We start from the raw sequence: 27,559 nt of genomic DNA, 5'->3' as shown, positions 1-27,559 counted from the left end.
TTAGAGTTATTTTTCTATTTATTTCATCTTGGTCTTTTCTTTCTCATTGCCGGTTCTTCTGGATGTCCTCCAACATCTGGCCATCCCGGGCTGTCCATTCAGTTTTAATGGTGATGCAAACAAATGCATCAGCATTTGCATGATCATCTTTCTATACCATTCCCTCTCTGTGCACAGGAGCAAGGCCTGTCCAGCGGGGACCTCTGATTTAGAGGGATTTGGCAGGGAGTTAGATGTAATATGGAGAGTCTTTGCTCTAGGGCTGAGCACAATTTGTTTAAAAGGAAAAAAAAAATCTGATGTTTTGACTGGTAGAAAAATGCTTTCCTGATGGGCAGTCTGTCTGAAAGTGGGGCGAAGGAGGGGCAGCCTGACAGGAAACGCAGAGTTTAATTCGCCTTCCCAGTTTCAGCTCCATTTCTCTTCCATCCTTTGTCGCGCCGGCACTTCCAGAAACCTGGCTCTCCAGGGCTCCTTAAGGCCAGTCTATTCCCGGTCCCTACAACCCCTTCCCCGGTCGCTGGGGATTCTTCAGTCAGCGCTCCTTCTCCTATTTTTGTTTCCCAGAAATCCTTTGCAATCTCTCAAGCATGGACGGCTCTTGTCTTGTCTGCTCCATTGAAGTCCTTGGTATTTCCAGTATTCTAAGAATCTATATTTCTGTGAAGTTTTTAAAAGGTCATATTAAAATAAGGGTCATGATTCATATTAAAATGAATGTGAGGCCAAGGAGTTACTGTTGCTCTTAGAGCAAGATGTTAAGGTCTCTCTTCCCAGCTTTCTATGAAGTCTGGGCCATACTCCTCCTCCTCTGCCAGTCGGCTCATGCTTTCCTCTTCCACCCCACATTCTGGCCAAGAAAAGGAGAAAACACAAATCCGCAGAGGGGACCTGGAAGCAGCATTATTCATTTTCTGAGGTCCCCTATTTACCTGTACATAGTAGTGACCATGTGATAGCCAACTTGTAAAGTCAAAGTGAATTCCAATGTAACTAGGACTATAATCTCTTCTACCACATGGGAAGAAGTCATTGCACAGACATCTTTATTCAATCGACACTCAGCTAACTTTGACGGAGCCTTTGTAGGCCAGTTTTGTCATCTCATTTACTACTCACAAAAGCCCTCAAATAGCTGTATTTCCCCAAATTAAGAAATTTGCTCAAGAATATAAAGAATGCAAGAGTAGGAGCTGGGATTTTTGACTCTATGTCTATTGTTCCTACTGCTCTCACCTCCTTAATTGTTGTAACAACAATGGAAGGGGTTTTCTATTAATTCCAAAACATAATTCTAAAAACAAAAACATGCCATGAAACCTTTTTAATATGGAAGGTTTTAATATAAAAATATTTCTGCAGTGAACTTCATAGTTATAGCATTATCCTTGCTTCAATTTTGTTTTGAATAAAGCCCCAAGTGAGGGGTAACTAGGTCAAATGATATGAATATTTTAAATAACTCTTAATGCAGTGTGTGCAAGAGTTTTCATCAAATTTCTATACTTGTTTATATCTTTTGCCCAATTATCTATTTGGATCTTGAATTTTAAATCAGTGGCACAAACTCATTATAATATCAATATTAAGTCTCCATCTGTCCCATTTGCCACAATATTCTCCATTTTCTTTTTGATAATTTTAGCTATTTCCACTTACTATCATATAGCAAAATCCTAATCTCTTTCCAACTAATTTATGTTTCAGAAAAGAAATAGACAAATATACTAAAACACTATATTTCTGAACCTTTACTGCTCCATAATAATCTATGCTTTAACCATAGTTTTCAGACTAATAATAAATATTGCTTCTTATCCTACTTATTCAGCTGGACAAATTCAGTATAGGAAGTTGCTCTTTTCCCAATGAAATTCCATTGATCTTTCACCAAGATCTCTAATGTTTTCCTTCATTCATGTAACAAAGTCTTATTAAAAAATACTTTGTGTCAGGTGCTATGTTTGATACTGGGGATATCAGCAGCTTCTAACAGAGAGTGAGAAACGTGTGTAAACAAGTTAATTCACTCACTCTAAGGAGCAGTGTATTAAAGATTTCTACACTGTAAGGTCATGGCAGAAAGCAAAATGTGACTAACTGCAGAAAGACGGGTCAAAGACGACTCCCCAGAGAAGGTAACTGAGGTGTGTCCTTATGTTCTAGATGGATAAAGGCAGAGGGAACAGCAAGTGCAGAAGCCAGGAGGTAGAAACAGCACTGTCCCTCTCAGGGAGTTTATGTACCTTTACTTTAAGTCCAGAGAACCACATACGAGAAGGGGAGAATTGAAAGATGAGGTTTGCGGAAAATAGGAGGCCAAGTCATATAAGGCTTCTTGGCCAGATCAGCATTTTAGAGAAATCACTCCCGAAGATAGACTACAAAAGCCAAGTCTGTATAAAATGAAAAGATTAGTGCCACAGGGGCGCAGCTGATGCTTCAAAAGACTAACATTCATTAAGTATATTCACTTTGTTACCCTTAATTTCCAGGCACAAAGCTCTGTGTTCCCACCGGTACCGTGGATTGCAAGAGACAGCTTGCGTCTACCCACGGAGCTAATGTCATTCCAGCTAAAACCCAAGAAAAACAATCAGCCTGTGTAGACTGGTCCTGAGGCACGTTTCAAACTTCATTAAAGCTTCTGAAGAATTGGAAATCACTGTGGCATTTTTGTATCCCCAGTCCCCACCCCCACCCCCAGCTCCAATAACCACCTCAAGGAATCCCAAGATTAATTCCAATATCAAGGTCCTCCAACTAAAATGTGATTAGTTTTGGCAGAACCACCCATCCCCTAAAAGCCAGCTGGGTCCTTATCTTTGATGGAAAACTCTTTAGAAAGTGGGCCTTACATTCATTCTAAGTCATACAAAAGCAAACTCCCCACGGCCCCTCTTAGCGTTGGCAGAGGGTAGAGGAAGGGCGCTGCCCTGCTGTCTTACACCTCATCCTCAAGGTCAAAGTGTTAACCATGTCTGGTTGGGTTTACCCACACCAAAGAGAATACCTTAGAAAATGCAAATGTCATGAGTTCTGTCATGCCTTGAAGAATCATGCAAAGGGACGCCTGGAGCTCTCACCAAGGAGCACAGGCTTGTGCAGCCTGGTAGGAAACTGTCATCCCTGGGAGTCCATGTCAGTGAAAGAGATTGTCCATCACCACTCAGCCAACTCTAGGAATGGGTCAAAGAACAGACTCCTTCTGCTTTGTAAGTCGTTGGTGAAGGAAAGAGGCTGATAGAGCTACAGAAGTGGGTATTTATGATCCTCCTGTTTCTCTTGGTCCAAGCAAATATTCTGAATACTAGTTAGCAAACCAGCTCACTGGCCATCTATAAAGTCTTCTAAGAAAGCCAAGTTTTAAAGTAGTTTCTTTCTCTCTTCCAAACTTAAAATATCAAAAAGAAAAGGAGGAAAGGATGACTAGAGGTGAAGCTACACCCGTCATGAGTTACTAAATTACATTCATTTCTGAAGGATCTGTGTCCTTCATGGGTTCGTTTTGCTGTGCACCCCCGGTTATAAGCTGGGGAGCCCCAGGTTAGTCTTTTGCTTGGCCCACTGCCCTTCTCGCTCAGCTCTTCATCTTCAACCTCAACTTTCCCTGCACTTTAGCCTCCACTTCCACTGCTGACCCCAGCATCTGAGCCTGTCCTAGTGACTTCCCTCTAGCGTCTCCCTCTTCAGTGCGGTGCTTGCTGCAGAGACACCTCCACCTGGATGTTACTGGAGGCGTCTTGAGCAGAACGAGCCCAGAACCGAATTTGTTTCCCCCTCCCCATTCCCCAGCCTGTGCTTTCTCTGCAATCCTCCGTCTAAGTTGCTGACCCCACTGCCCATCCAATCATCTCATGAAGGTTGGACCCTGGACAAATCAACGACTCCTCATTCTTTCTCAACTGTGTTAAGGCAATTGCCAAACCCTACCAGTTTCAATTCCTAAATATTTTTAAAAATCTACTGCTTCCTCTCCACTCCCTGCTGCCCCTGCTATTCCCAGGTTACTCCAGCAGCTTCCTCAGCTCATCCTCTGTATCCAGAAGTGCCCCCAGGCAAGGTCATACCAGTGCGTTCCTGTGGTTACTGGCTTTGGTAAAATCTGCAGAACCAATAAAATTTAACCACAACAGGCTGAGAGCCTTGTCTCTTTCTGTACCCCCTTCCTTGGGTCACACACCCTCTTCCATCCGGAGGCTTCAGAGTGACTGTAGGTATCTTTGGATTCAACCAAAGGCAAGTTGAGGAGAGGATTTATTTAATTTGAGTTTAGAATATATATACATGGGGCACTGTCACTTCCAAGAGTAGGTGAATTATTGCCAATTGACTATTCCTGCCACTCCATATGCTGATTCACTTGCAATGCGATCACGCTCTAAGGCGCCCAGCCTCAGGAGTACATGAGCTGTGGAGGGGAAATAAGGTTTGAAATGTATGGGGCCAGAATCCGTCTGTAGAAATTTCTTCCAGGTATAACAGCTCATATATGAAAGAACTAGAGAGAGATTTCCCCAATTTTGATAACAATCCTAAATATGTATACAGTCCTACCTCAGTACTCGTCGGCTTCAGGACTTGTCAAACCTTGTACTTGTAGCATTTTGACGGGAAAAGAAATGTTTCAGCACTCCGTGGTTGCTCAGGACTCATCACACTTGCTAGAACTCATATGAGTCACACTGCCCCACAAGAGAAAATGCTTCATCATTGCATATTCTTCAGTTTTGGCACTCACTGTGAGTTCCGGAACAAATTAATGATGAGTGCCAAGCGACCCCTGTATATCATTATCAGTAATGAAATGTGAAGCCTTCTATTTCTGTAAACTATCAATACTAAAAAATAAATTTCAATCAGCCGCATTAAAGAGTTCCACTTTCTCTAGAGGAAAAGATTGCAAACATGGTTGTCATGTGAAGAGACAATAAAAACACATGCAGGAGATTGTGAGGAAAGGACAGCAGACGTGTTTCACACAGTTAGTAAATCCAAACTATGTTATAAAGTTTTGTGACTATTTTTCTTTTAAATTTTTGTAATTGTAATTTTCTTTTTACTCATTTAAGTACATATTCATTTTCTTTGCCTCAGTCGATACCCTTTCTGAAACATATATCTGCTATATCACTTTCTTCAACCTCCTTACTATGGCGTATTTGATAGCATTAACGTTCTTGCTGAAATGGGAGATGATGTTACCTGTTTGTTAAGGAGAGAGTATAGCAGCGATGGCTTGTTTACCTTAGACAATGAGAAGAGATCCAGGGGCGAAAGAGAGCTGGAGATAGTTAAAGGTCCAACTGAGACTGGAAGTACAAATCCCAGTTCCAGCCAGTCCACACTGACGTCTACAATTCTCCTGCCTGGTTCCAGTGCAGGAGTGTGATGGTCAGAATGGCCCGGGCTGGTGGTTTGTAGAGCAGGGACCCCTGACCAGCAGCACAGAGGGCAGTGGAGGATCGTGGTGGAAGACTCTAACGACCATCAGTCCTAAGAGCCAGGGAAGCTCAAGGAAAGTATGAGGAGGTATAGGGTGAGAATGGGGATGGAAAGAACCAGCTAAAAATGTGAAATAAAAATGTGAGGTTATGATAAGGCAATGTAAATATTTGTTTATAATTGGACTTGGATTTTTTTTCTATGTAAGGCATAAGAAAAGCTCACTATTTCGGAGAGAAAACTACTCTAAAAATAAACCTGCCAGCAACACTGCTGCTACGTGTATACCCAAAGGAATTGAAAGCAGAGCTTGAACAGATACTCGTGGTCCTATGCTCAACGTAGCATTATTCAAAATAGTCAAATGATGGAAACAACCCAAGTGTCGATCAAGAGGTGAATGAGATAAATAAACAAAATGTGGTATATCCATAGGATGGAATATCATTCATCCATAAAAAGAAGTGAAATTCTGATACATGCTATAAGGTGCATAAACCTTGAAGACATTATGCTAAGTGAAGTAAATCAGACACAAAAGGGAAATATTGTACAGTTCCACTTCTGTGAAAGATCTAGAATCAGCAAATTCAGAGACAGGAAGTAGACTAGAAGTTGCCAGTGGCTGAGAGCAGGGGGAAGTGGGGACTTACTGCTTAGTAGTTAGAAATTCTATCTGGGGTGATGAAAATATTTGGAAATAGCAGTGATGGTTCTATAACATTATAAATGTAATTAATGCCACTGATTTGTACACTTAAAAATGGCTAAAATGGCAAACTGTTTAATACATACTTCACAAGTTAAAAAAAATTAATAATCTAATATACCAAAACATTGAATTGTGTGCTTTAAATGGATGAACTATATAGTATATGAATTATATCTAAATAAGTCTGTTTAAATAAAAACAAATTGAAGTGGTTGATGAGAGGAAGGAACAGACTGCAAAAGAAGTAAGTCCATAGGCATTAGAATATAATCACAATGGAATATTCCTATACAATTTTAAAAGGACAAACATTAATTAAATATATTGTATGGTAATACATGCATTTGTAGGAGAAGCACAAAAATGTATGCAAATGATAAATACTATTTCAGGAGAGTGATTACCTCTGAGAAGGGAGGAGAAGAATCAGGGAATGAAGCTCTAGCCATAAGTGTAATGTACTATTTTCTTTAAAAACCAGAAGCAAAGATTTCATAATAGCCTGTGTTAAAACTAGGTACTAGGTACATGGCCATCTACAACATTAATTTATATATTATTTTTTTTATATTTAAGTATTTTAAGCATTTCATATTTCAAGGACAAATATCTCAAAATATAAAGAAATAAAAGATTTCTTTTACAGTGGTATTAAAAAGAATATTAGGGAATAAACATTAAAAAAATAGACAAAAATCATTTTAAGAAACTTAAGAAGGACATCAGAGGAGATTTGAATAGATTAAAAAATCATTTTCTTGGCTAAGACTCAATCTTGTAAATATCACCCCTAATCTGATGTATACATTTAATATGAAACTAACCAAACATCAACTGGTATCTTGCGGTTTTGTTTTGAAGTTGATGAAATAATACAAAAGTTTATATGGAAAAGTAAACTTGCAGGAATAGCCAGGGAAATTCTGAAAGACTAAAGATGGAAGACTAGTCCTACCAGATAATAAAACATAGTAAAGGCAACAATTTGACAAGTTTAATATAGGAAAAGGAGGGGGAAAATATCAATGGCAAAAGAAGGTTCAAAAATAGACCCAAATACTTAAAGAAATTAAGTAGGTCACAAAATGAAAACATCAAATCAATGGCAAAGTGATGGGTAAGTCAGCTGGTCGCTTAAGAGGTGAATCAAGTTAAATCCCTACCTCAGTCTTAACAACAGTTACAGAAATTCCATGTACCTGAACATTTAAATGTAAAATATGAAATCGAAGGTTTAAAGCGCTCCAAGAGAATTTATTTATACTGTTAGAGTGGGGAAGCAGCCATAAGACAGTCTGAATACAGCCAGTTCCCATTACCTTCACAAGCCACAACCCTGGTCGTTTAAGTGGCTGCAAAAGCCTTCTAATTGGTTTTCCGCTTCTACCCTTGCCTTGCCTCCCAGTGTCTAGTCTCAGCATTGCGACCTGAGTAATCAGCTGCTCTGCTCAGTTCTACAATGAATTCCTGTTTCATTCAGAGTAAAAGCCAGTCAGTCTTATAACGGTCTCTAAGGCTGTGTGGGGTCAGTTTCCCATTATCTCTCTGACTTCACCTCCTACTACTCTCCCCCTTCATTTCCTGAGCTCCAGCCACCCTGGCCTCCTTGCTAGTCCTTAAAAATGCCACGCACTCTCCCAGGCTACGTTCTGCACGCACTGCTCTGGCCCTGGATATCGCCCCGCATGGCTTTTCACCACCTTGAAGTCTTTGTTGCAGCTTCACCTGATTCTCAGGGCAGCCTATATATAGGGTCTGGCAGAAGTAACGTCTGCCTGAGTGTGGTTGGTAGGGTAATAATATGGGTGTAATGATTTATAGTTTTAATTTGAACATTTCACCTCAAATGTCATATAAGTGTGCTTGAGTATGACAGTGTTATACTACAGAATTACATGCTTATGATTTTGTAATAAAAAAGGGGCGCTATTTGTGCTGGACCCTGTATATATAATGCCAAGCAGCCAAAATAGCACCTGGCATACAGAGGGAACTAGCTAAATATTTGTGGAATTATTTGCAAATAAATAAACAATGAGGGTAAAGTCAAATAATGTCTGAAACAATTATAATAATACCTTATAGTTTTATTTTGAGAGAGAGAAATAGAATGCATTTGGAAATCTAAATCCAAGAGAACAAAAATACATGACAATATCATATACGTCAAGAGGGATGTGACTGAGTTAATGTGAAATAAAGTTCTGGTTGTATGGAGAAAGTAAAGATATTGATGAATTTGAAATTATTGTAAGTTAAAACGGAATGGTCACGTTTTCTTGAGAGCTGGACATCTAGGAGCACAGACTGTGTGAACCTATCTATATAAAGTCAAAAAAAAAAAAACCCCAAAAAGTAAAACTAACCTGTGGCGATAGAGAACGGGACAGTGGGTAACTGAGGGAATGGAAAGTTAATGACTGGAAGGGCGCATGGGGGGCTTCAGGGGTGCGAGGTATTGATTACAGGGGTGTGTCCACTTGTATAAAATTTTCCGACCCATACACTTATGAGTTGTGCTTTTAGAGGGGCTCCATATTTTATACTTCAATAGGTAACTACTCACAAGATAAAAATATAGTGAATAACCTCCCAAGTGGAGAGAAGAGGTGAAATAAAGAAAAAAAAAAGCCCCTCAAACAATTCGAAAGAAAGTAACAAAGGGAAGACAAAATAGAAAAGGTGGACAAATCAATTATTATAGAATAAGATGGTTGAATTTAACTGTTGTGTATCCAGAATAATGCATGAGAAGGAATAAGTATACCAGTTAAAAGGACAAAAATGTTCAAACTAGATTTTTTTTTTTAATCCAGCTACAGGGGACATAATAAAAAAGTGTAAGTATATTAAAAAGTTGAAATTAAAGCATTGTGAAAGAAAATTACAAAATTTAAAAAGTGACAGAACTACAAAGAAATATATAAACAACTCTCTCAATAAGTAATAGAATAAACTGACAAGAAATTAGGAAGGAAAATGAAATATCAACAGCCCCATTGAGAAGTGTAATTTCATGATCATGTACATAGGTTATATACAACAAGTATAAAACCTACAGTCTTTTTAAGAACACATGGAGTATTTGTTCACATTGGTATATGCCAGGCTCTAAGATTAGGTTCAATGAATTTTAAGGGATTGGAATCTACAGACTACGTTCTCTAAAGAGATACAACTATGTTAGAAACTGACAAACTAGACAAATACTTATGTTTAATAATTGAAAAATCCACTTCTGAATATTTCAAGGGTCAAGGAGAATTCAAAATAAGCAAGTTTAGAAGTAAACTATAATATATTCCATATTAAAACTTATGAGATGGAGCTACAGCAGTACTAGAAAGAACTGTATGACCTTGAGTATGTATATTAGAAAAGGAGAAAGGTTGGATTAGAAAGGTAAGCTTCAAATAAAGGAAGGAAATAATAAGGATCAGAACAGAGAGCTCTGAAGAGGACAGACATATGAGAGGGAGCTTGGGCATCCTCACTCCAAATTCTGCAGTGATCAAACCCATAATAAAAAATAACATGAGCAACATTTTAACCATATGTTTGAAAGTTTAATGAAACAGACAAATTCCTAGATAAGTATACATATTTTTCAATATGTTTACTGTATTTCATTATACAAGTTAAAAAAAATTATTTTTAGAGAGAGGGAAAGGAAGGGAGAAAGAGAGGGAAAGAAACATTGTGTGGTTGCCTCTCACATGTCCCCCACTGGGGACCTGGCCCCCAACCTAGGCATGTGCCCTGACTGGGAATCGAACCAGCGACCCCTTTTTTACTCAGACGGGCACTCAATCCACTGAGCCACATGAGCCAGGGATCATTATACAGATTTTAACTCTGAGGCTTAAATTGAGAGTATAGCATAGTTAAACAAACAAACAAACAAAAATAGTCCATACTGTCCATACCATTTATAGGCAGAAAAACCTGTGTTTTTTTTACTTCAAAACTCAGGTGACTGAGCAGAAAAACTGTGGTTTCTTTCTTTCTTTTTTTTAACCCACAGCTGAGACAGGAAGCCCCACCTGGGTGCTGTGGATGCTCAAAAGGTCAAAGCATTAGCAGGACTAAGCAGTTCAGGTAGCAGGCCATTAGGAACTGCAAACCCTGCCCCAGGTAGAAGAATGAGGCCTTGCAGACAGCTCACACTGGCACCTTGCTTGTAGTGCCTACAGATTTCCCCTCCTACACATTTCAGCTATTTACGTGGACACACATTTTCTTACCTTTAGTATCAACAATAGTAACGGCTCCCACTTGCGGGACAATGTGATGCCTTACATAGGTTCTTTTTAATCCTGACAACACAACCAGGGGCTGTTGGTCCAGTTTTACAAAGGAATAGACTAGTGGAATAACTTGTTCACAGGCTCCATCTTCATCAGGTGGAGACTAAGACGCAAGGCCAAGTCTATCTGATGCCTCCCTTCACCTGTCCCTTGAAACCCAGAGGCCCTTGGAAGTCGTCTTCAGAGCATAGTGAGTCCAAGGCAGGCTCTGCCCTAGCCTGGCCCACCGCAGCCTGTCCAAAGCACCTACCTTCCGAATAACATCTCGCACAGCAAAATACTTCTCGGTGAGGTCCCCTGCCTCACTCAGTGGGGCGTCATAGTCGTAGCTGGTGGGCTGTGGTTGGTAGGGCGTGTTGGCCCCTGGAAGACAAAAACATACCACTAGTTAGTACTAAAGGCCTTGCCTGGGACAGGTTCTTTGGGATTCGTGGGCTTAGCGCTATGGAGGGAGAAAATAAAACACCCCTTTGAACTGTTAAGGGTCATCGAGGCGCCCCTCCTGGATGCAAGGTTTAGGGAAATTAGTTTCCTTCTCCAGGAAGCCCTTGCCAAGCACCCTGGAGTCTACAGCACACTCTCCCCATCCTCTCTCAGCAGAACTCATAGCTGTGACATCAACAGATATCCCTGCCGTGGGACAAGCAGAGCATCTGAAACGCTACAAAACTTGCTCATCATAACCAGTCACGGCAGGGCTTATGACACGACCCCCATCTCTGATGGTTAGTCCTGGGATCTTCCTCATGACCCTGAATTGTGTGTCTGAGAAAAGGTCAATGGTGGAGACACGGGTGGCTTGGCCAAGGACAAGCAGACAACAACTGGGAATTGTCAGACCAAACAAAATGAGAGATAACTACGCACACAGATGAACCCACAGAGATTCCAACGTAACCTTAAGGCCTAGAGAAGGTGCCCGGGTGCGCCTCTCCCACCCCTCTTCAGGATTAAGGCACTCACGGGTCCCCCCAGCTGCTGGGAGCGTTAGCTGCTGCGGGCTCTCAGATGTGTCCCTCTCTGGTCACAATCCTCCCGGGATAGCCCTGACCGATGTGGGGACAAGAAAACTCAGCCCCTTTGCCTCAAAGGGCCTTCCCGGCCCCATTGAGAGCTCCGTCTAAATCAGCTGAGCCCCTTTTGAATCCACGTAACAGCCTAGCGTCTCCCTCCACTCGGCCCTGCCTCCCGCACTCTCTCCCAGGCGCCTGTGTGCCCTTACGAACACAGCCCAATAAACTTTCTGCTGGGTCATCCCTGAGTCTGTTTCTGAGGGAACGCAACCGGCAAAGAAAGCAACAAATGATGTCAATGCTGTGTATACACAAAGACTCGGAAAGCAAATGGTCTTGCGATTATTGCTGAGGGAGCAGAGTCTAGAATAGAGGACCCAACCTTGTCACACGTGAAATTTACAGGTGGGAGTTTGTATGCAATACAGGGCCGTGACCGTCTGCCAGCACTTGGAAAATTCACCCAAGCATGAGAGTCACACGCAGAGCTTGTTAAGAGATTCCTAAACCCTGCCTGAGAGTCTGAATCAGCAGCTCTGGGGTGGGACCTGAGACCCTGCATCTCTATCAGGCTCCCAGGTCTGTGGCCAGCAAGGTTCTGTGCCACCCCTTTCTCTTCTACTCTCGGGGCATCTGGTGATGTAAGTGCATGAGAATAAGGTTATTCTTACATCCAACCTAAGTTTTAAGTAAACGAGGCCCCAAATCTGAGAGTCTACCTATGATTTAATAACAAATTCCTTCAAACGGTCGCAGCACTCACAAATGATGTATCCACCCTGGGTGATCTGACGGGTGGTTGCATTGACGCATGAGCAAGGTTAAGTGTTAGGTCACCCGCTAAAGGCCCCTTTTCATTATTCTCTGCACAGAATCTACATTTGGAAATACCTAAACCAACGGAATCGACTGGGTCATGTTACTTTCTCCCCATTTCTTATTAACCAGAGGCAGCTGCCTGCCAGCAGGTGCGCCTGCCTCTGGGGATACAGATGACAAGACACATCCTTTGTCGTGAGAGGCAATGAAAAAGAAAACCACATCCCTTTCTGCAAGGAGCTCACCTTCTCCTTTGCGGTCCCTTCTCTAGTTCTAAAGTGGCAATGACAGTCCTGTCCTGTGTTTCTCACTTGTATCTCTGCCTGCACACTAGACACGGCATGCACCTTAGAACTAGGTGTGGCCTCATTGTCTGGAGGCTCCCCGCAACCCCCCGCAGCCAGGACCGAAGAGGAGCTCTGTCAGTTGCTGAGTTGAGTTGAACAAGTGTGACTTCCGGAAACAAACTTGACAAGCCAAGAGAACCCCGGCTGGGAAGCTGGCCAGTGGGTTAAAGGATGGCCTCGCAAAAGAAGTCTTTGCTGTATTTCTACCAGCAGAAGCTTTCTCGGGATGGTTTCAGACCACCACAGTGTGCTAGAGAAACAGCGCGAACTCAAGCCTCTTCTCCACGTCAGGGGGTGTGAGGTAGGAACGCAAACAACGGCAAGACTGCCCCATCCTCAGCTCTCCATGTGGTGTGAGATGCCATAGGGCACCTGGCGCCCACAGGAGCCCCTCTCACAGGTCGGGGCCCACACAGGCAAGAGCGTGGCGTGCACACTACTAGCATAAGCGTGGGCGCTGACGCCAGGTAAGATGGGCAGTGAGCTCACGATGTGTTTCTCTCACAGCTCTCAGGGACGCTGGCCTGAGGAACAGCAGCTGAGAAGCAGACTGGCTCTCCCTCGCGTCCCCAAAAAGACCAGGCCACTAGCAGGTCAGAGGGGCCTGGCGTTCCCAAGAAGGGCTGGTCTAGGGGCTGGAGCAGGGATTGCAGGCTGCAACGGCAGGGACCAGCCGTCCAAGGCCTGAGTTTGGTCCGGGCTCCACCCCCTGCAAGCCGAATGTTTCGTGCCCTGCTTCTCTCATCTGGAAAGTAGGTTGGTAATTGTAGCCCAGGTGAGACTGTTTTGAGGACTACATGGGAAAACCGAGGTAGAAAACAGGCTTTTGTTAATTATGGCAGGGTGACGAGCAAGGGAGAAGATTAAAGACAAGTTCTAATTTTCTCAGTGGTAGCTTTCATATTATCTAATTTTTTAAAAAAAGACGACTATTGTTTTAAGGAGAACAGTAAGATATTTAAAAATGATATCATGAATAGTAAAGTTTCCAAATATATCAGCCTTTTTATGCCTTTGGATTAAATCATGATTGGATTGGCTTTTTCCGATCCGCCATCTGCGGTGGAGTCGCCGCCAAGATGCAGATTTTCGTGAAAACCCTTACGGGGAAGACCATCACTCTCGAGGTTGAACTCTCGGATACAATAGAAAATGTGAAGGCCAAGATCCAGGATAAGGAAGGAATTCCTCCTGATCAGCAAAGATTGATCTTTGCTGGCAAGCAGCTGGAAGACGGGCGTACTTTGTCTGACTACAACATTCAAAAGGAGTCTACTCTTCATCTTGTGTTGAGACTTCGTGGTGGTGCTAAGAAAAGGAAGAAGAAGTCTTACACCACTCCCAAGAAGAATAAGCATAAGAGAAAGAAGGTTAAGCTGGCTGTCCTGAAATACTACAAAGTGGATGAGAATGGCAAAATCAGTCGCCTTCGTCGGGAGTGTCCTTCAGATGAATGTGGTGCTGGAGTTTTTATGGCCAGCCACTTTGACAGACACTATTGTGGCAAATGTTGTCTGACCTATTGCTTCAACAAACCAGAAGACAAGTAATTGTATATGGGTTAATAAAAGACATGAACTAACATTTAAAAAAAATAAATAAATAAATAAAAAATAAATCATGATTGGATTGGATGGACTGGTCTGAATGCCATGAATGGAAGCCAGGTGGAATTCCTAGCTACTGAATGAAAAAGGCCTCTCAAAGTCTTACCTCTTTCTAGCAAGAAGACAGAGACACACAGCGATGGTCTAAAACTTCATTTACCAACCTTGCACACTGTCTTTCAATCAACGACATTTGAGTCTTGCAATATCTCCATTTCTCGGCTCTAACAATAGTAGTAACATCAACAATACTTGCAAGCTAAGCCTTCTCCTAGCCCACCCCACCCTGCACAAAAGGGAGCAGCTCTGAGGAGAAAATTCATTAAGAGCAGAGAGTACACAATTAGAGATCTTAGGAGATTTAGGTCCAAACTAATCCTTCAAACGTCAACAGCAGGGCATCCTTAATGATTCAGAGAGAAAAATACAGATGTAAAGAGAGGCGGGGAATGAGGTTTAGAGAAAGGCCAACAGAGCACGGTATGGCTTTGTAAAAATTAATGGCAAGGGAGAGAATTTTGTCATAAATTTTCCTATCAAAAAAATATTTTACATATAAAAATGTAAAATAGTGCAGCCACTTTGCAAAACAGTAGAGCAGTTCCCTCAACTTAGAGTTACAAAGTGACCCAGCAATTCCACTCCTAGGTATAAACCTGCCCCCCCAAAATTGAAATGGAGTCCAACAAATAAGTATACATTAATGTTCATACATTGTTCAGAATAGCTGAAAAGTGGAAACAACCCAAATACCCATTAGCTGATGAGTGACTAAACATGTTGTCTATCCACACAATGGAATATTACTCAGCAATAAAGAGGAATGTGGTACTGACATAGGCTACTATACGAATGAAACTTGAAAAGATTATGCTAAGTGAAAGAAGTTGAACACAAAAGACGGCCTATTATACGGTTCTGTTGAAGATTTCATTTCTTTATTTTTAGAGAGGGGCAGGGAATGAGAAAGAGAGGGAGAAAAATATCGATGTGTAGTTGCTTCTCACATGTCCCCTACTGGGGATCTGGCCCGCAACCCAGGCATGTGCCCTAGACTGGGAATTGAACCGGCAACCCCTTGCTTCACAGGCCAGCATTCAATCCATTAAGCCACACCAGCCAGGGCTGTATGGTTCTACTGATATGAAAATTCCAGAATAGACAAATCCATAGAGAGGGGAAAAACTAGTGGTTGCCAGGGGTTAGGAGGACAGAGAGTGGGGAATTTCTTGGGTTTGGGGTTTCTTTGTGAACTGATAAAAGTGTTTGGGAATTAGATGGTAGTAATAGTTGCACAGTTTTTTGATATACTAAATACCACTGAATTGTACACTTGAAAATCATGAATTTTATGATATGTGAATTTTAGTTCCACCAAAAAAAGTTAAAAAAAGACCACAGCAGAACACATATGCACAAGCGAACTAAAGGTTGTGACCGAGACCTACCTAGACAGCCTGGTTTAAGACAATAAGGTTCCTAAATGTGCAATTTATGAATTTTTTTTACAAAGAAAAATGATTTCTTAATTTATATAGCCAAATCTTATACATTTGAAAATATAGAAGACAAACAAAAATAGAAAATAAAAATTATCTGTAGGTAAAACCCCCCAAAATCAAGCACCAGAATCCTTTTAGCATAAGCTTCCACAAACAGATGTGAAATTGCTCTTACCATTCCAATAGGCAAAATTGGTCCCACCTATAAACATGTACCTACAAGGAAACAGGAGAACAGACAGTACTTCATTATGAGCCAACAGCTGGCAGGGGACGCCCTCCCCTCCAGAAATTACCACTCACAAGTTCACGTTTGCCCCATGGGCAAGTATTTCCTGGAGGGAGGATGCTACTGCTTCGGTCTTGACTGTTGAGTGAGGCTGGCCCCAATGGTCTAACCAGCCCGTGTAGAATTCAGAATTGATCTAAAAAGAGAGAGGGACATGGAGCTTAGGGTCGAGTCATGACCTTCATAGGCAGGGGTTATTGCTCTGGAACGGGTTCCCCAGGCTCCCCACCAAGGGACAGGTACAAGGGGGAGTTGACATGCGCTGCTCAACCCAGAGCTGGGGGACCAAGGAGGACTTCCAGTCACAGCGTGGCCCAAGCTCATTATTCAGGTGCCGGTAACATGGCATTTCCTGAAAAGCTATACCTGCATCAAAATTTTGTTAACCAATCCCCAGTTTAAATACGGTAGGAAAGTGTGTGGGGCAAAAGAATTGGAGGGCAAAAATATTGTTATAATATAATCAGCTCCAAATGGACCCTTCGGTTTTTAGATCTCATGTTGACTTAGAGTGAAGTCAGCTTGTCCAAGTATTCTGCAAAGCAGGCCCCAAGCACCTCATTTTTCTCCTGGGCATTACCCTGACAAACCCTTGGTCTAGAGAAGGAAGAAGAAATCTGGACATGTTCTGGAACCTTCTCATCTCAGGAAATAGCTCCACCCAAAGGCTGTGGGTGCAGGTTCTGCACTGCTCACTAAGCAGAGGCCAGATTTGGAAAAGGCTGTTTTGTACAAAAGTCTGCACGCAGGTGGGGCCAGCTGACCCGCGCAGAGAAGGCACAGGACATAAGCCCTTAATCTGGGCCGAGTCACAACAAATTGTGTGGAGGAAGAAAGAGCAGAGTGCTGGACTGATGGACTATATACACCTTCCTGGGCCTTGCACCAGCTCCTCCTCCTCCTAGCTGCCTGCATGGCATGCCACAAAGACCAGCAGCTCACAGTGTGCTCAGCAAACCTGCGTCCCAGTGCCACCTGGTTGCCCATCAGCAATGCAGAAACTCCGGCCCCACCCCAGCCCCGCTAGGTCAAAGTTTGCACTTTAACAAGTTTCCTACGTGCTTCATGAGCACAGTGAAGATGAAAACACAGACCTCAACTCAGATCCTGCCCTGCCACTCTCCAGCTGCACAACCCTGAGCAAGTGACACGTTCCCTGAGCCCCACAGAAAATGGAGCCAATACTACTACTTCTGAGAATAGCCGTGAGGACTAAATGAGATGAAATAGGCACGACCACTGAGCCTGGTGCACGGCAGGGCATTCATGTTAGTCTGTATTTTGTTCCACCCCAGGGCAGAGCCTCAGTCTCAAGCAGGGGCATTGCTGCTGCTGTCACTCAGGTGTCCAGAGGGCTATGTCCCTGCAGTCCCAGAGCCAGAAAAACCACAGATCTACCCCCACCCTTCTACAGCATGTAACCTCCCTCCCAGCAACTGTAGTGAAGTTGGTACAAGCAGTCTCTCCACACTCACTCCCGATTCTTACCAAGGGTCCTTTGGGTTCATACTTCCTCTGGATTAGGAAAGCATCTGTGATGTTGGCACCTGAACATTATCGGAAAGAGAGAAAAGTCACTCACGGGATGACAAGAAGTTCAATAAAAAGAGCCCTTTGTAGGACTTGAACCTGCGGCCCCAGTCCTTCCCCACACTCCCATGGACCCGGGCCACCTCTAAGCTAGCTTTAGGCTGCACTCACAATGGATGTGTGGGGACCACAAAATGTTGCTTTCTTTCTGAGCAGGTCCCCATAGCCTGTCGTGACTGCATTGCCTTGGGAGTTCACTTCGCCTGAGTCTTCTTCACCTGTGTTTCCCCACGGCCTGGACACGTCTTATGAGAGTCTCTCTTCACATGGACATCTGGTTGACCCAGAGGTTCCCCACAGGATGGATGTGCTCTGCAGTCTTCCCTGTAGCCTCCACAGTGCCACACACAGTAAGTGCCACAAATATTTACCAATTAATCAATGGATCATAGGGATAAATGTGGTCTAATTGTGTCTATCTCTAAATAATGGAGTATCTCTGAATTTTGATTTGTACACCATTAACTACGTGCTCTCCATTTTTCCTTCTGAGATATTCTTTAGGATGCCTGTGCCTTGTCTACCCATGTCTTCTCTTCTCCTTTCCTCCCCTAAAAAGAGAAAGGATTTCTCCACGGAGACATCATGTCTGCCTTATGTCAGTGAAAGAATGAGCATGAACAGTGTCTCTCCCAACAGAGCAGGGGACACCGTGGTCCCATATGTCACAGTCCAGGTATCCCAGACTTCACAGCAGGTACCGCAGAGTGGAAGTAGCACCAGCCAAGACCTCCGAATTACTTCTTGCTCTCAGATGGGCCTCGGGTTGGTTCTCTGTAAGACCAGCTTTCGGGAGAGAATGTGCTGATCAAGAAAAAGCGTAACCGCATTTTACTTGATGCTCTAAATGTCTCACTAGTAAGCGTTAGGTGGTGTTCAGGTCTGTAGTTTCTCTTCTCGTGAGTCTCTTCCCGTGATCTGACCTCCATCCAATGTCCTGCTGCCTCACAAATGAATGAAGCTGCCACAAGCCCACCTGCCCCAGGGACACGGGACTTGCAGTGATCTGTCCTTCAACCCACGGGTAGCAATCCTGCTATCACTCTACCTACAAACAGTGCTTGCAACACACTTGTGATAAGCTTCCATTTGTCCCTCCCAGCAGAAAACACTGTGATGAGAGGTGTGCGGAAGCAGGAGGAAACCGGCCTGCCACTTCCTGTGCAGCTCTTTGGAGATGAGTGATTTCATCACCAGATGCTCGGAGCAGCGTGCCGTGTTTCTAGAAACACTCAATTCACTTAAAGCCAGTTCTTTTCTTTTTTGGTAATGCAGAAGAATCTCCTTAAAAACACAGTTACACCCTTCCCAGGAGAAAGAAAGTGCTGGACGTGCAATGCGCATGGGGTATCTTATTTTTGGACAGAAGACCAGCTGGGTCTTTATGAGACCTGAGGAATGTCCTTTTGTGTGGGGTGGGGGTGGGTGGGGGAGATGCAAAAAGAGTTTCAACTTTTTTAAAAAATTAATTGCAAACTTAGAGAAGAGTTGTGAGAATAGTACCAAAACCTCATATTCCTTTCACACAGGTTCTCCAATTGTTAACATTTTACCACATTTACTTTATCAATTTCTTTCTCCATATAAAAGCGTATGTATTTTGACGTCATGTGAGAATAAGTTGCAGGCATGAGGGCCCTTCACCCCTAAATACTTCAGTGCGCTTTTCCTAAGAGCAAGGGCAGCCTTTAAATAAACACGACACACACATTGAAAACCAGGAGATTAGCATGGCTTCATTACTATTATCTAACCTAATCTACAGACTACATTCAGATCTCAATTGTCACAATAGTGTTCTTTCTAGCAAAAAATAAAGAGAATGGGGGGAGGGGGGTCCGGTCCAGGATCCTTTTCGGGACCGCATGCTGCCGTCATGTCCTCTATGAAAGCTGCTCTCAACCTAAATGAAGAGTCTCTTAGTTACAGCCAGAAGCTAATTATATCCAGAAGCATCCTAGCCATGCTGCACCAACCCCCAAACTTTTATTTGTGGAACCTCTGCTGCTTCTATGGCACTCACAAGTCAGGAAGGATGAGTTTTGTGGCATTTACTAAACCACCTCTGCCCCGGGAGGGTTCACAGTGTTACACGTTAAGCAGAAAGGTAAAGTCCTTGCCCTTCAGGGCTGACAGGCTAACACCAGCCAGCCAGGGGCTGACCTCAGAGCTCGCTATGGCCACACCAGGGCCCCCAAGCACCCAGCCATGACTGGGGGGGACACGGAAAACAGTGAAGAGCAGTGTGTCCCGGACGGGGAGTGAAAGGAGGCTGCCTCACAACAGCGCGTCTCACGGCTGGAGCAGCTGCTGGGCCGGCCAGCTGGACCCCGAGAGAGCAGTGCTCCAGGTTCGAGGCGGGCCTCGCCCGCACCGAAAACGGAGCTCTTGTCCTAAAGGCCACATCAGCTTAAACAAAGTAACCTCGGCCATGGAGGGGGGCTTTATCAATTATTCTATTTTACCTATGACTGGATACAGGAAAATGCGAGGAATCTCCTTCAGCAGCTCCATGCCACTTAACACAACAGCCGCCCAGAGAGACAGCCCAAGCCAGCATGCCCAGCCTTAGCTGGGTTTCGTGCCACTGCTGTGTGCCCACCAACCTGGTCCAAAGTCCACGGTGGCGTACAGCCCCTGCAGCGCCCCGCACTGCACAAGTTTCTCATTCGAGCCATCGGTGGTGAACAGAGTCACCTCGTTCCCCAGGTGGTAGCGGAAGCGCGTCTGCAGGAAACGCAGGTAGTCATAGTCACAGGCGAAGTAGCTGCCATACTCATTTTCCACCTGCAAATTAAAAGAAGGGAGGGGGAAAAAACCATCAGAGATTCCAATGTAATCATTCTAATGAACGCTTTTGTTTGGACAAAACACCTGAGTGTCTATTGTGACATAACGAGATTTAATGATTGTCAAAAGTATCCCCTACGCTCGGCCCTCAAAACTCATTTTCTAAAAAGCAGCTCAGCCTAAAAACTTACCTCTCCACCCGGAAACAAGAAAAAGAAAACAAAAATCACCATGTTTGTTTTCGAAGTGTAGTGATAGTCTACGCTATGATAGATCGTAGATCCTTTAAACATTACATAAATAATACCTCCCCATGGTAGAAATATTAGAAAATGGAGGAGAGTGAAAAGAAAGTAGAAAAATCCCCTGTCAGTTTTATTACCCAGAGATAACCACTGTAAGCATCTGGCACAGTCTTCCAGATGTACACACACACACACACACACACACACACACACTCTCTCTCACACACATTAAATATATACAAATATACAGTAAAGGTCCAGGCTGGGCTCCTGCAGCTGTCAGACAGTAATGTTGAGGGCCCCGACCCCCCTCAGGCAGGGGTCTGACCACCCTGCTGGTAGGGATCATTTTGGTCCTGTCTGCAGACACGTCTCCTTGGTGGCCTTCAAACTCTCCGGGCACCAACAGAAAACACTAGCCTGGTGAACTGAGTAAATTCATCCTTCCGCCCCTTGGCCTGAATCAAGACAGAGCTAGAAATCAACTTTTATAGGAACTCCCACACACGGAAACACTGGGGACCAATACCAGCTTCTTATCTAATCCAACCGCCTCTATTCAATTCCACAACCGCTCAGTAGATGTGCGACGTGGACACACTCGGGATGTGACCTCCCAGCTGCCAGGCAGATGTGCGGGGAGCAGAAGAGGCTAGAGCTACACCCGGCAGGGACGGAAGTAGACCAACTTCCACAGACGCTTCACAGAGGCACTGACCGAGCGACCTGAGCCAAGTGTTGCCGAGGGAGTCACCTGCGAAGGCTTTCAAGCCGAGGGCAGCCACGACTCGGGTGTGCAGAGAAGTTTTAATGACGTGAAAAAGTGCTTATGACAGAAGAATAAAGTAAAAAAGAAATCAGACAGGAAACTGTCTACACAGTATGAACTGACTGTAAAAAGAAACTTTTAAAGCCACTGAAAGACATTTAAGGAAATCTCCCCCCAAAATGTAAAGAACTTTGCTTCTGGCTACTGATGTTTAAATGAAAATTATGGGGAGGTTTTTTTCTTATGTTTTCTCTCTCTCTCTTTTTTTTTAATTTATAAATCATGTTTTTCTATTATAGTTGTCTCAATTTTTCCCCCTTTACCCCACCCATCCCACCCCCACCCTCTTATGTTTTTTTTTTGTACTTCCCAACATCGTGTACTTGTTCATTTAGTGATCAGGGGCAAAATGGATTAGGTGGGATTGAAGCAGGTGGGCATGCAAGGGGGAGCGGAGGAGGAGGAAGCCAAGTCCTCTGGTAGGGCCCACATCCAAGTTAAATTCATCTGAGGTTACCAGGGATGGCCACAAAAGAAATGCACCCAAGACAGCCAGCTTTGCTCTCCTCTGCAGAGCTCATATTTGAGTACGTTTTCATGACATTTTTATAACCATAGGTACAGAAAAGTTGTGATCACTGTGATCAGAAATTGAAAGTGATTTAGGGAAAAGTACAGACTTTCTCTAAAAATGAGGGAAATTAAAGTAAACCAGAGATCAAGAGGAGGAAGACCCAGCTATGCAAAGATACACCCAACTTTCAGACAAAAACCTTCACACAGGAAAATGGGCTCCTCCAGGTTTAGTGAGTTCAGACTTGGGACAGATGAAAGGGCACTGAGTGCCACGTGTACGTCCCTTTGGGAGCAGCAGCCTGGCTTTTGTCCGCTGTGCACGTCAGAGCTGGCACCCTGGCCAGCTCACCCTCTCCATGCCTTGTTTGACCTACTAGATGGGCAAGGGAATGGCATGCTCTCTCCCCACAATGACAGTTCCTACAAACTGGCCACAGTTCCTAAGAAGGAAATCTGGCCCACACTCCCCACGGGGGGCGCTCCACTGCCCCTTGGTGCTGTTCCAGGATGCAGCTAGTTTCACGTAACTGTTCTCTTCAATAAGAGCATCTGTGGTAGGTGACTAATGAACACAGTTTGATGTTTTAAGTTTATAAACATCTAAAATCGTTGCAGGTCAAGGGTCCCGATTTTTCACGTGGAAAATACTTGCCACATGATATACCTCAGAAAATACCATTCTTTGCAGAGCAAAATACAGGTGGAAGAAGGAGAGTGGAGGACAGGAAGCAAGAAAGAAAACATAATGACCCCATTCCACCACATCTTTCTCTATCAATGTGAACTGAATGACCAAGCAGGGCAGTCGCCAGAGTGGCTGGGTCCATGCCATATCCCTGCAGCCAGAAGGCAACATGGGATGAGAGAAGGAGACAGTCTACAGTGGACTGGGGGTGCTATGCTGACTCTACCACCTGCCAGCGGGGAGACTTTGGCCAAGTCACTTACTCTCTTTGACGTTTAGAGAGAAGGGGAAGGAGGGAGAAAGAGACGGAGAGAAACATCAATGTGTGGTTGCCTCTCGCATGCCCCCTACTGGGGACCTGGCCTGCAACCCAGGCATGTGCCCTGACTGGGAATTGAACCGTTGATCCTTGGCTTCGCAGTCTGGTGTTCAGTCTACCGTGCCACACCAGCCAGGGTCTCTTTGACATTCTTCATTTAAAAGAGACAATGGTTGGAATAGTTGAATAGCATGGAACGGGCATCCAGGGCAGAGTCTGGTACCTAGCAGGCCTTCAAAAATGGCAATATCTCCCCCAGATGCAATTTAAATCAAAGCACCATCTGTGGCATTGCCTCTTAGAGAAACAGACTTATGAAGCCCAGGTCGGCACCTCTCCTCTATGCATTGTGAGCGGATGGCAGCCTTCCCTCACCGCCAGCCCATGCTCGGCACCGTGCCTACCTGCACTGTTATAATCGGCCCTCCATTCTGATAGAGAAGAGGCTTCATCTTGGGCAGAATGACTCCCAACCACTTGTCCACAGCTGCAAGGTAATCTGGAAAACAAGACAAGTTTAACCCCACGATGCCCCTTTTAGTACAAATAGATATAACACAGCCTTATTGCCCAGGGACCCACAGCAGAGATCAGAATGTACTGGATTCAACAGTGACCTTTCCAAATGGGGCAGCTACATGTATTAAGGGTCAGATAAAAGTGGTCTTGCAAGGAGCCGTCTCCTCAGTTGAGCTGTCAGTGGACAAGAACCAGTATGCCTGGCATCTGTCCCTGTCCCTAGGACGCAAAGCCCGGAGCACAGGAGGCGTCCTGCCAGTGCATGTTAAACGAAGAGAAGAAAGAACGAATGGTGTGTTCTCCTCGCTGTCACAGTGGGGTTTTTCCTTTTACAATTAATCTCCAAAAAATGTTAATATACATTGTCCAGTGGGGATAATAAGTATGTACTTACACAGTTGCCTTACGGATTAAATGATATAATATACGTGAAAACACTAGTAATACACTAAGGGCGCAAAACGTGCAGGGAATACTCTCAGAAGGAAATGTGCATACAGCATGACGCACTAGCCTTTTGCGCAGTGACCTGAACGCAAGCTGCTCTATGACCACCCACATCTCCACCACCACCAGGAGAAACTGAAACCTTCAGAAGACAGAAATGCAGCTAATCGGGTTTCCAGCTAAAATATTTTCCAATAGTTTGCAAACACAAGAACAAAAGGCCTATCGTTTACATATCACTCTGCAAAAGCAGATCAAGGAATGGGACGCGTTGCAGCTACCAAGCAGCCCCAGGACGCTACTCCAGACACTACACCTGCCACGCTGATTAGCTAGATGCTATCACGGGCCCCGCGATATTCTAAGATCATAGGAGGAGAAAGCACGAAAGTCAGTTGGTCAACCACAAAACCGGGCCCAATGCCAATTCAAAGAGTTACCAGCTTGTCAGCAAGATCTGGTCAAGTAGTGCAAGAAAGCTTATTCCTACACATCCAATGTCTGGTATTCTGCCTGGATGATGGATGATAAACGTTTTTCACAAAACTTTCAGAAGCGTTTGCACAGAAGTACTTCAGACTTCAAAACACCTGATTCTCTTGATATAAGTGGTCTAAGTTTCTTAAATTCTCTCAAGACGTCTGTGATATCTTACCTGGGTCAGAAGAACGGAGCACAATATTTTCCTTCTCTAAGAGCCAAGCAGGCAATCCTCCCTCGGATAGGAAAGAAAAAAGAAAGCCAATTTAAGGTCCATTTCATGAAAGGCACGTAGGGAAGACAGAAATAACTACTAGCAATGAGGGGAGAAAAGTTTCACAGAAAAGCGGTATTTGAGTTGGGCTTTCTGATTTGGGGACTTTTGGGGACATTAGAAATTGTATCATCATGGTAAAAACAAGATCACTCTTCATGAATGCAATATTTTGAGAATCATAGCCTTTTCTATAGATTATTCGACTTAATTTCATAGCTTCCCTGTGAGGTCGACAGAGCCCGTACCATTTCCTGCTTTTTATAGTGAGGAAACTGAGTTAGGAACGTGACCACCGGCCTGGCTGGCGTGGCTCAGTGGATTGAGCGCCGACCTGCAAACCAAAGAGTTGCAGGTTTGATTCCCAGTCAGGGCACATGCCTGGGTTGCGGGCCAGGTCCCCAGTAGGGGGCATGCGAGAGGCAACCACACATTGATGTTTCTCTCCCTCTCTTTCTCCCTCCCTTCCCCTCTCTCTAAAAATAAATAAAATATTTTTAAAAGGTACAGATAGGTTAAAAAAACAAAACGACACAGGCAATATAGAAGGCAGGCATGAAAACCTTTACAAGAATATAATAACAAGTTTTAAAAAAAAATAAAGAACTGTGGCCACCAAGAGGAGGACCCATACCTCCAACCTGTTCCTGTTCCTCTCTGCGGAGGCACCTCCTAAGGGTAAAGATGCCTGCGCTGGCTGCAGTCACAGCCCCCGTGTTTTCTGGAATTAGCGGCTTATTGAAACTGCTTTGATGCCCTTCCCCTCTGACCCCGCCTGCCAGCCCACCCCTGTCCCGCGCACCAGGCAGGCAGAGCCCCATCTAGCCACACTCACCATGTCCCACTCCGCACAGATGTAGGGTCCGGGCCTCAGGACCACGAGCAGCCCCAGCTCGTGTGCCAGCTGAAGGAAATATTCCACATCATGATCCTCGGAAAACTGGTATTGTCCTGGCTGGGGCTCGTGAAAGTTCCAGGGCACATATCTGCCAAGACACACACAGCCGCTTTCTGGAAACAGCTCCCAAGTCCAGACACCTGCGTGAATTTCAGAGCTGCCTGCAGAGCGGTAAGCCTGCAGGACGCACCGGCCTCTCCCTGAGGCAGCCTCTGGGGAAGACGTCTTGTTCTGAGCTTTCGCAGCAGCTACCCAAGGGAATCAAACTTGGGGGGCAGGGACACTTTTTAACGCATGACCCACAAGAGAATTACATGAACAGGAATGATTGCTATGTGCAAATTGTATATATGCCTGAGTGAGGCTTACAAAACATGGAAATACCTGTGCTGAAGTCGTAAGAGGTAGAGAATCAGCGTCCCCTAACGACGGGGATATGTTCTGAGAAATGTGTCGTTAGGCGATTTTGCCGTTGTGCAAACACCAGAGAGTGAGCCTGTGACCCTGGATGGTCTAGCCTACTGCTCCTAGGCTGCAAGCCAGTATAGCAAAGCCACATGTGGTGAAGTCAAACATGAGAGAAAATGGTGCCATCAAAAGCTTCGGTGAAGACGGATGGGCAAGCCTGCGGCCAGGGTAACGCGGCATGCTGGCTCACAGCGAACTCTTTTCTATTGATTTATTTTTTAAAATATGGTATTCATTTATTTTAAGAGAGGGAAAGGGAGGAAGAAGAGAGGGAGAGAAACAAACATCAACATGCGGTTGCCTCTCTTGCACCCCCTACTGGGGACCTGGCCCCCAACCCAGGCATGTGCTCGGACTGGGAACTGAACCGGCAACTCTTTGGTTCGCAGGCTGGCACTCAATCCACTGAGTCACACCAGCCAGGGTTCTTCTTAAAATAATAAGTAAAAATAGTATACTCTAAAATAAGAATAGAAAGTAAATACATTCACCAGTAACAGGGTCACCTGTTATCATTATCAAGTATTATGCACTGTATATAACTGCGTGTGCTACACTTCCACCTGACTGGCAGCACACGAGGTGTGTTCAGACCAGCATCGCCACAAACACGTGAGGAATGGGTTACGCTACGATGTTACAATGGCGATGACATCACTAGGCAACAGCAATTTTATGGTTCTGTCTTACAGGGCCTCTATCATACATGTAGTTTGTCATCTACTGAAATGTTGTTATGTGGTGCCTGACTGTACTTATGTTTTGAAAAGGACTTTTAAATAAAACTGAAAAATGTTTCAACCCCTGTGTTCTTCTGACAGAAGACTTTGTCAGGAACGCCATGCAGAGCCCTGGCTGGTGTGGCTCAGTGGACTGAGTGCTGGCCTGCGAACTGGAGGGTCGCCAGTTTGATTCCCGGTCAACGCACATGCCTGGGTTGTGGGCCAGGTCCCCAGTAGAGAGAGGCGACCACACATTGATGTTTTTCTCCCTTTCTTTCTGCCTCCCTTCCCCTCTCTCTAAAAATAAAAAAACAAACAAAAACAACAACATAAGTATAAATCTTTGACAATGGATTAAGCAATGGTTTCATAGCTATAACACTAAAAGCACAGGCAATGAAGGAAAAAACAGATGAAGGAACACTATGCAGGAGGTAAAATGGCAAAAGCCCCTACCAGCTTCCCTGACTACCGAGAGCATGGAATATAAATTTAAGCATGAAGCCACCCACTGTCATCAAAAGGTCTCCCTGATGACCCTGGCTTGTGTCCTTTTTCCATGATCCTATGGTTTCAGGGTTCCCTGGAACTGAGAGTCTTGGCCCCCTGAACACAGGGTTGAAACTATAGACAGACCCCAGTGCCCTCAGAACCAGAATAAGTGGGGTTTCCCCTCATTTATCTGTCCCAGGAATCTGCCTCTGGGTTTTCTCGTTCTTTATTTTTGCAAAATGAT

The 27,559-nt window shown here is 44.3% G+C and overlaps 2 protein-coding genes across 2 annotated transcripts in view; one reads left to right on the top strand and one right to left on the bottom strand.

Annotated features, from left to right (window-relative positions):
* The window catches only part of GLB1 (galactosidase beta 1), an 82,437-nt gene that overhangs the window by 32,534 nt on the left and 22,344 nt on the right, over positions 1-27,559 (bottom strand). The window contains exons 3-10 of the mRNA XM_054595363.1: positions 25,571-25,721; positions 24,637-24,697; positions 23,420-23,514; positions 20,238-20,418; positions 17,530-17,588; positions 16,056-16,177; positions 15,928-15,968; positions 10,715-10,827 (exon numbers count right to left, since the gene is read on the bottom strand). Of these exons, the coding sequence (XP_054451338.1) occupies positions 10,715-10,827; positions 15,928-15,968; positions 16,056-16,177; positions 17,530-17,588; positions 20,238-20,418; positions 23,420-23,514; positions 24,637-24,697; positions 25,571-25,721 (823 nt within the window). The remainder of the gene's footprint in view (positions 1-10,714; positions 10,828-15,927; positions 15,969-16,055; positions 16,178-17,529; positions 17,589-20,237; positions 20,419-23,419; positions 23,515-24,636; positions 24,698-25,570; positions 25,722-27,559) is intronic.
* LOC129088211 (ubiquitin-40S ribosomal protein S27a-like) lies at positions 13,687-14,225 on the top strand. The gene has a single exon (XM_054595366.1). The coding sequence runs from the start codon at positions 13,723-13,725 to the stop codon at positions 14,191-14,193; it is 471 nt and encodes a 156-aa protein (XP_054451341.1). The 5' UTR covers positions 13,687-13,722; the 3' UTR covers positions 14,194-14,225.

This window comes from Pteronotus mesoamericanus, unplaced genomic scaffold, assembly GCF_021234165.1.
Source record: "Pteronotus mesoamericanus isolate MK-2021 breed Mesoamerican mustached bat unplaced genomic scaffold, CSHL_Meso_final scaffold_54, whole genome shotgun sequence".
NCBI classification, from domain to species: domain Eukaryota; kingdom Metazoa; phylum Chordata; class Mammalia; order Chiroptera; family Mormoopidae; genus Pteronotus; species Pteronotus mesoamericanus.
Note: the sequence above shows the minus strand (reverse complement) of the source record. Positions and strands in the feature narration are given on the sequence as shown.

Bases quoted from the DNA above. Each gene is read 5' to 3' on its own strand.
- LOC129088211 (XM_054595366.1), top strand. From the start codon at position 13,723: ATGCAGATTTTCGTGAAAACCCTTACGGGGAAGACCATCACTCTCGAG.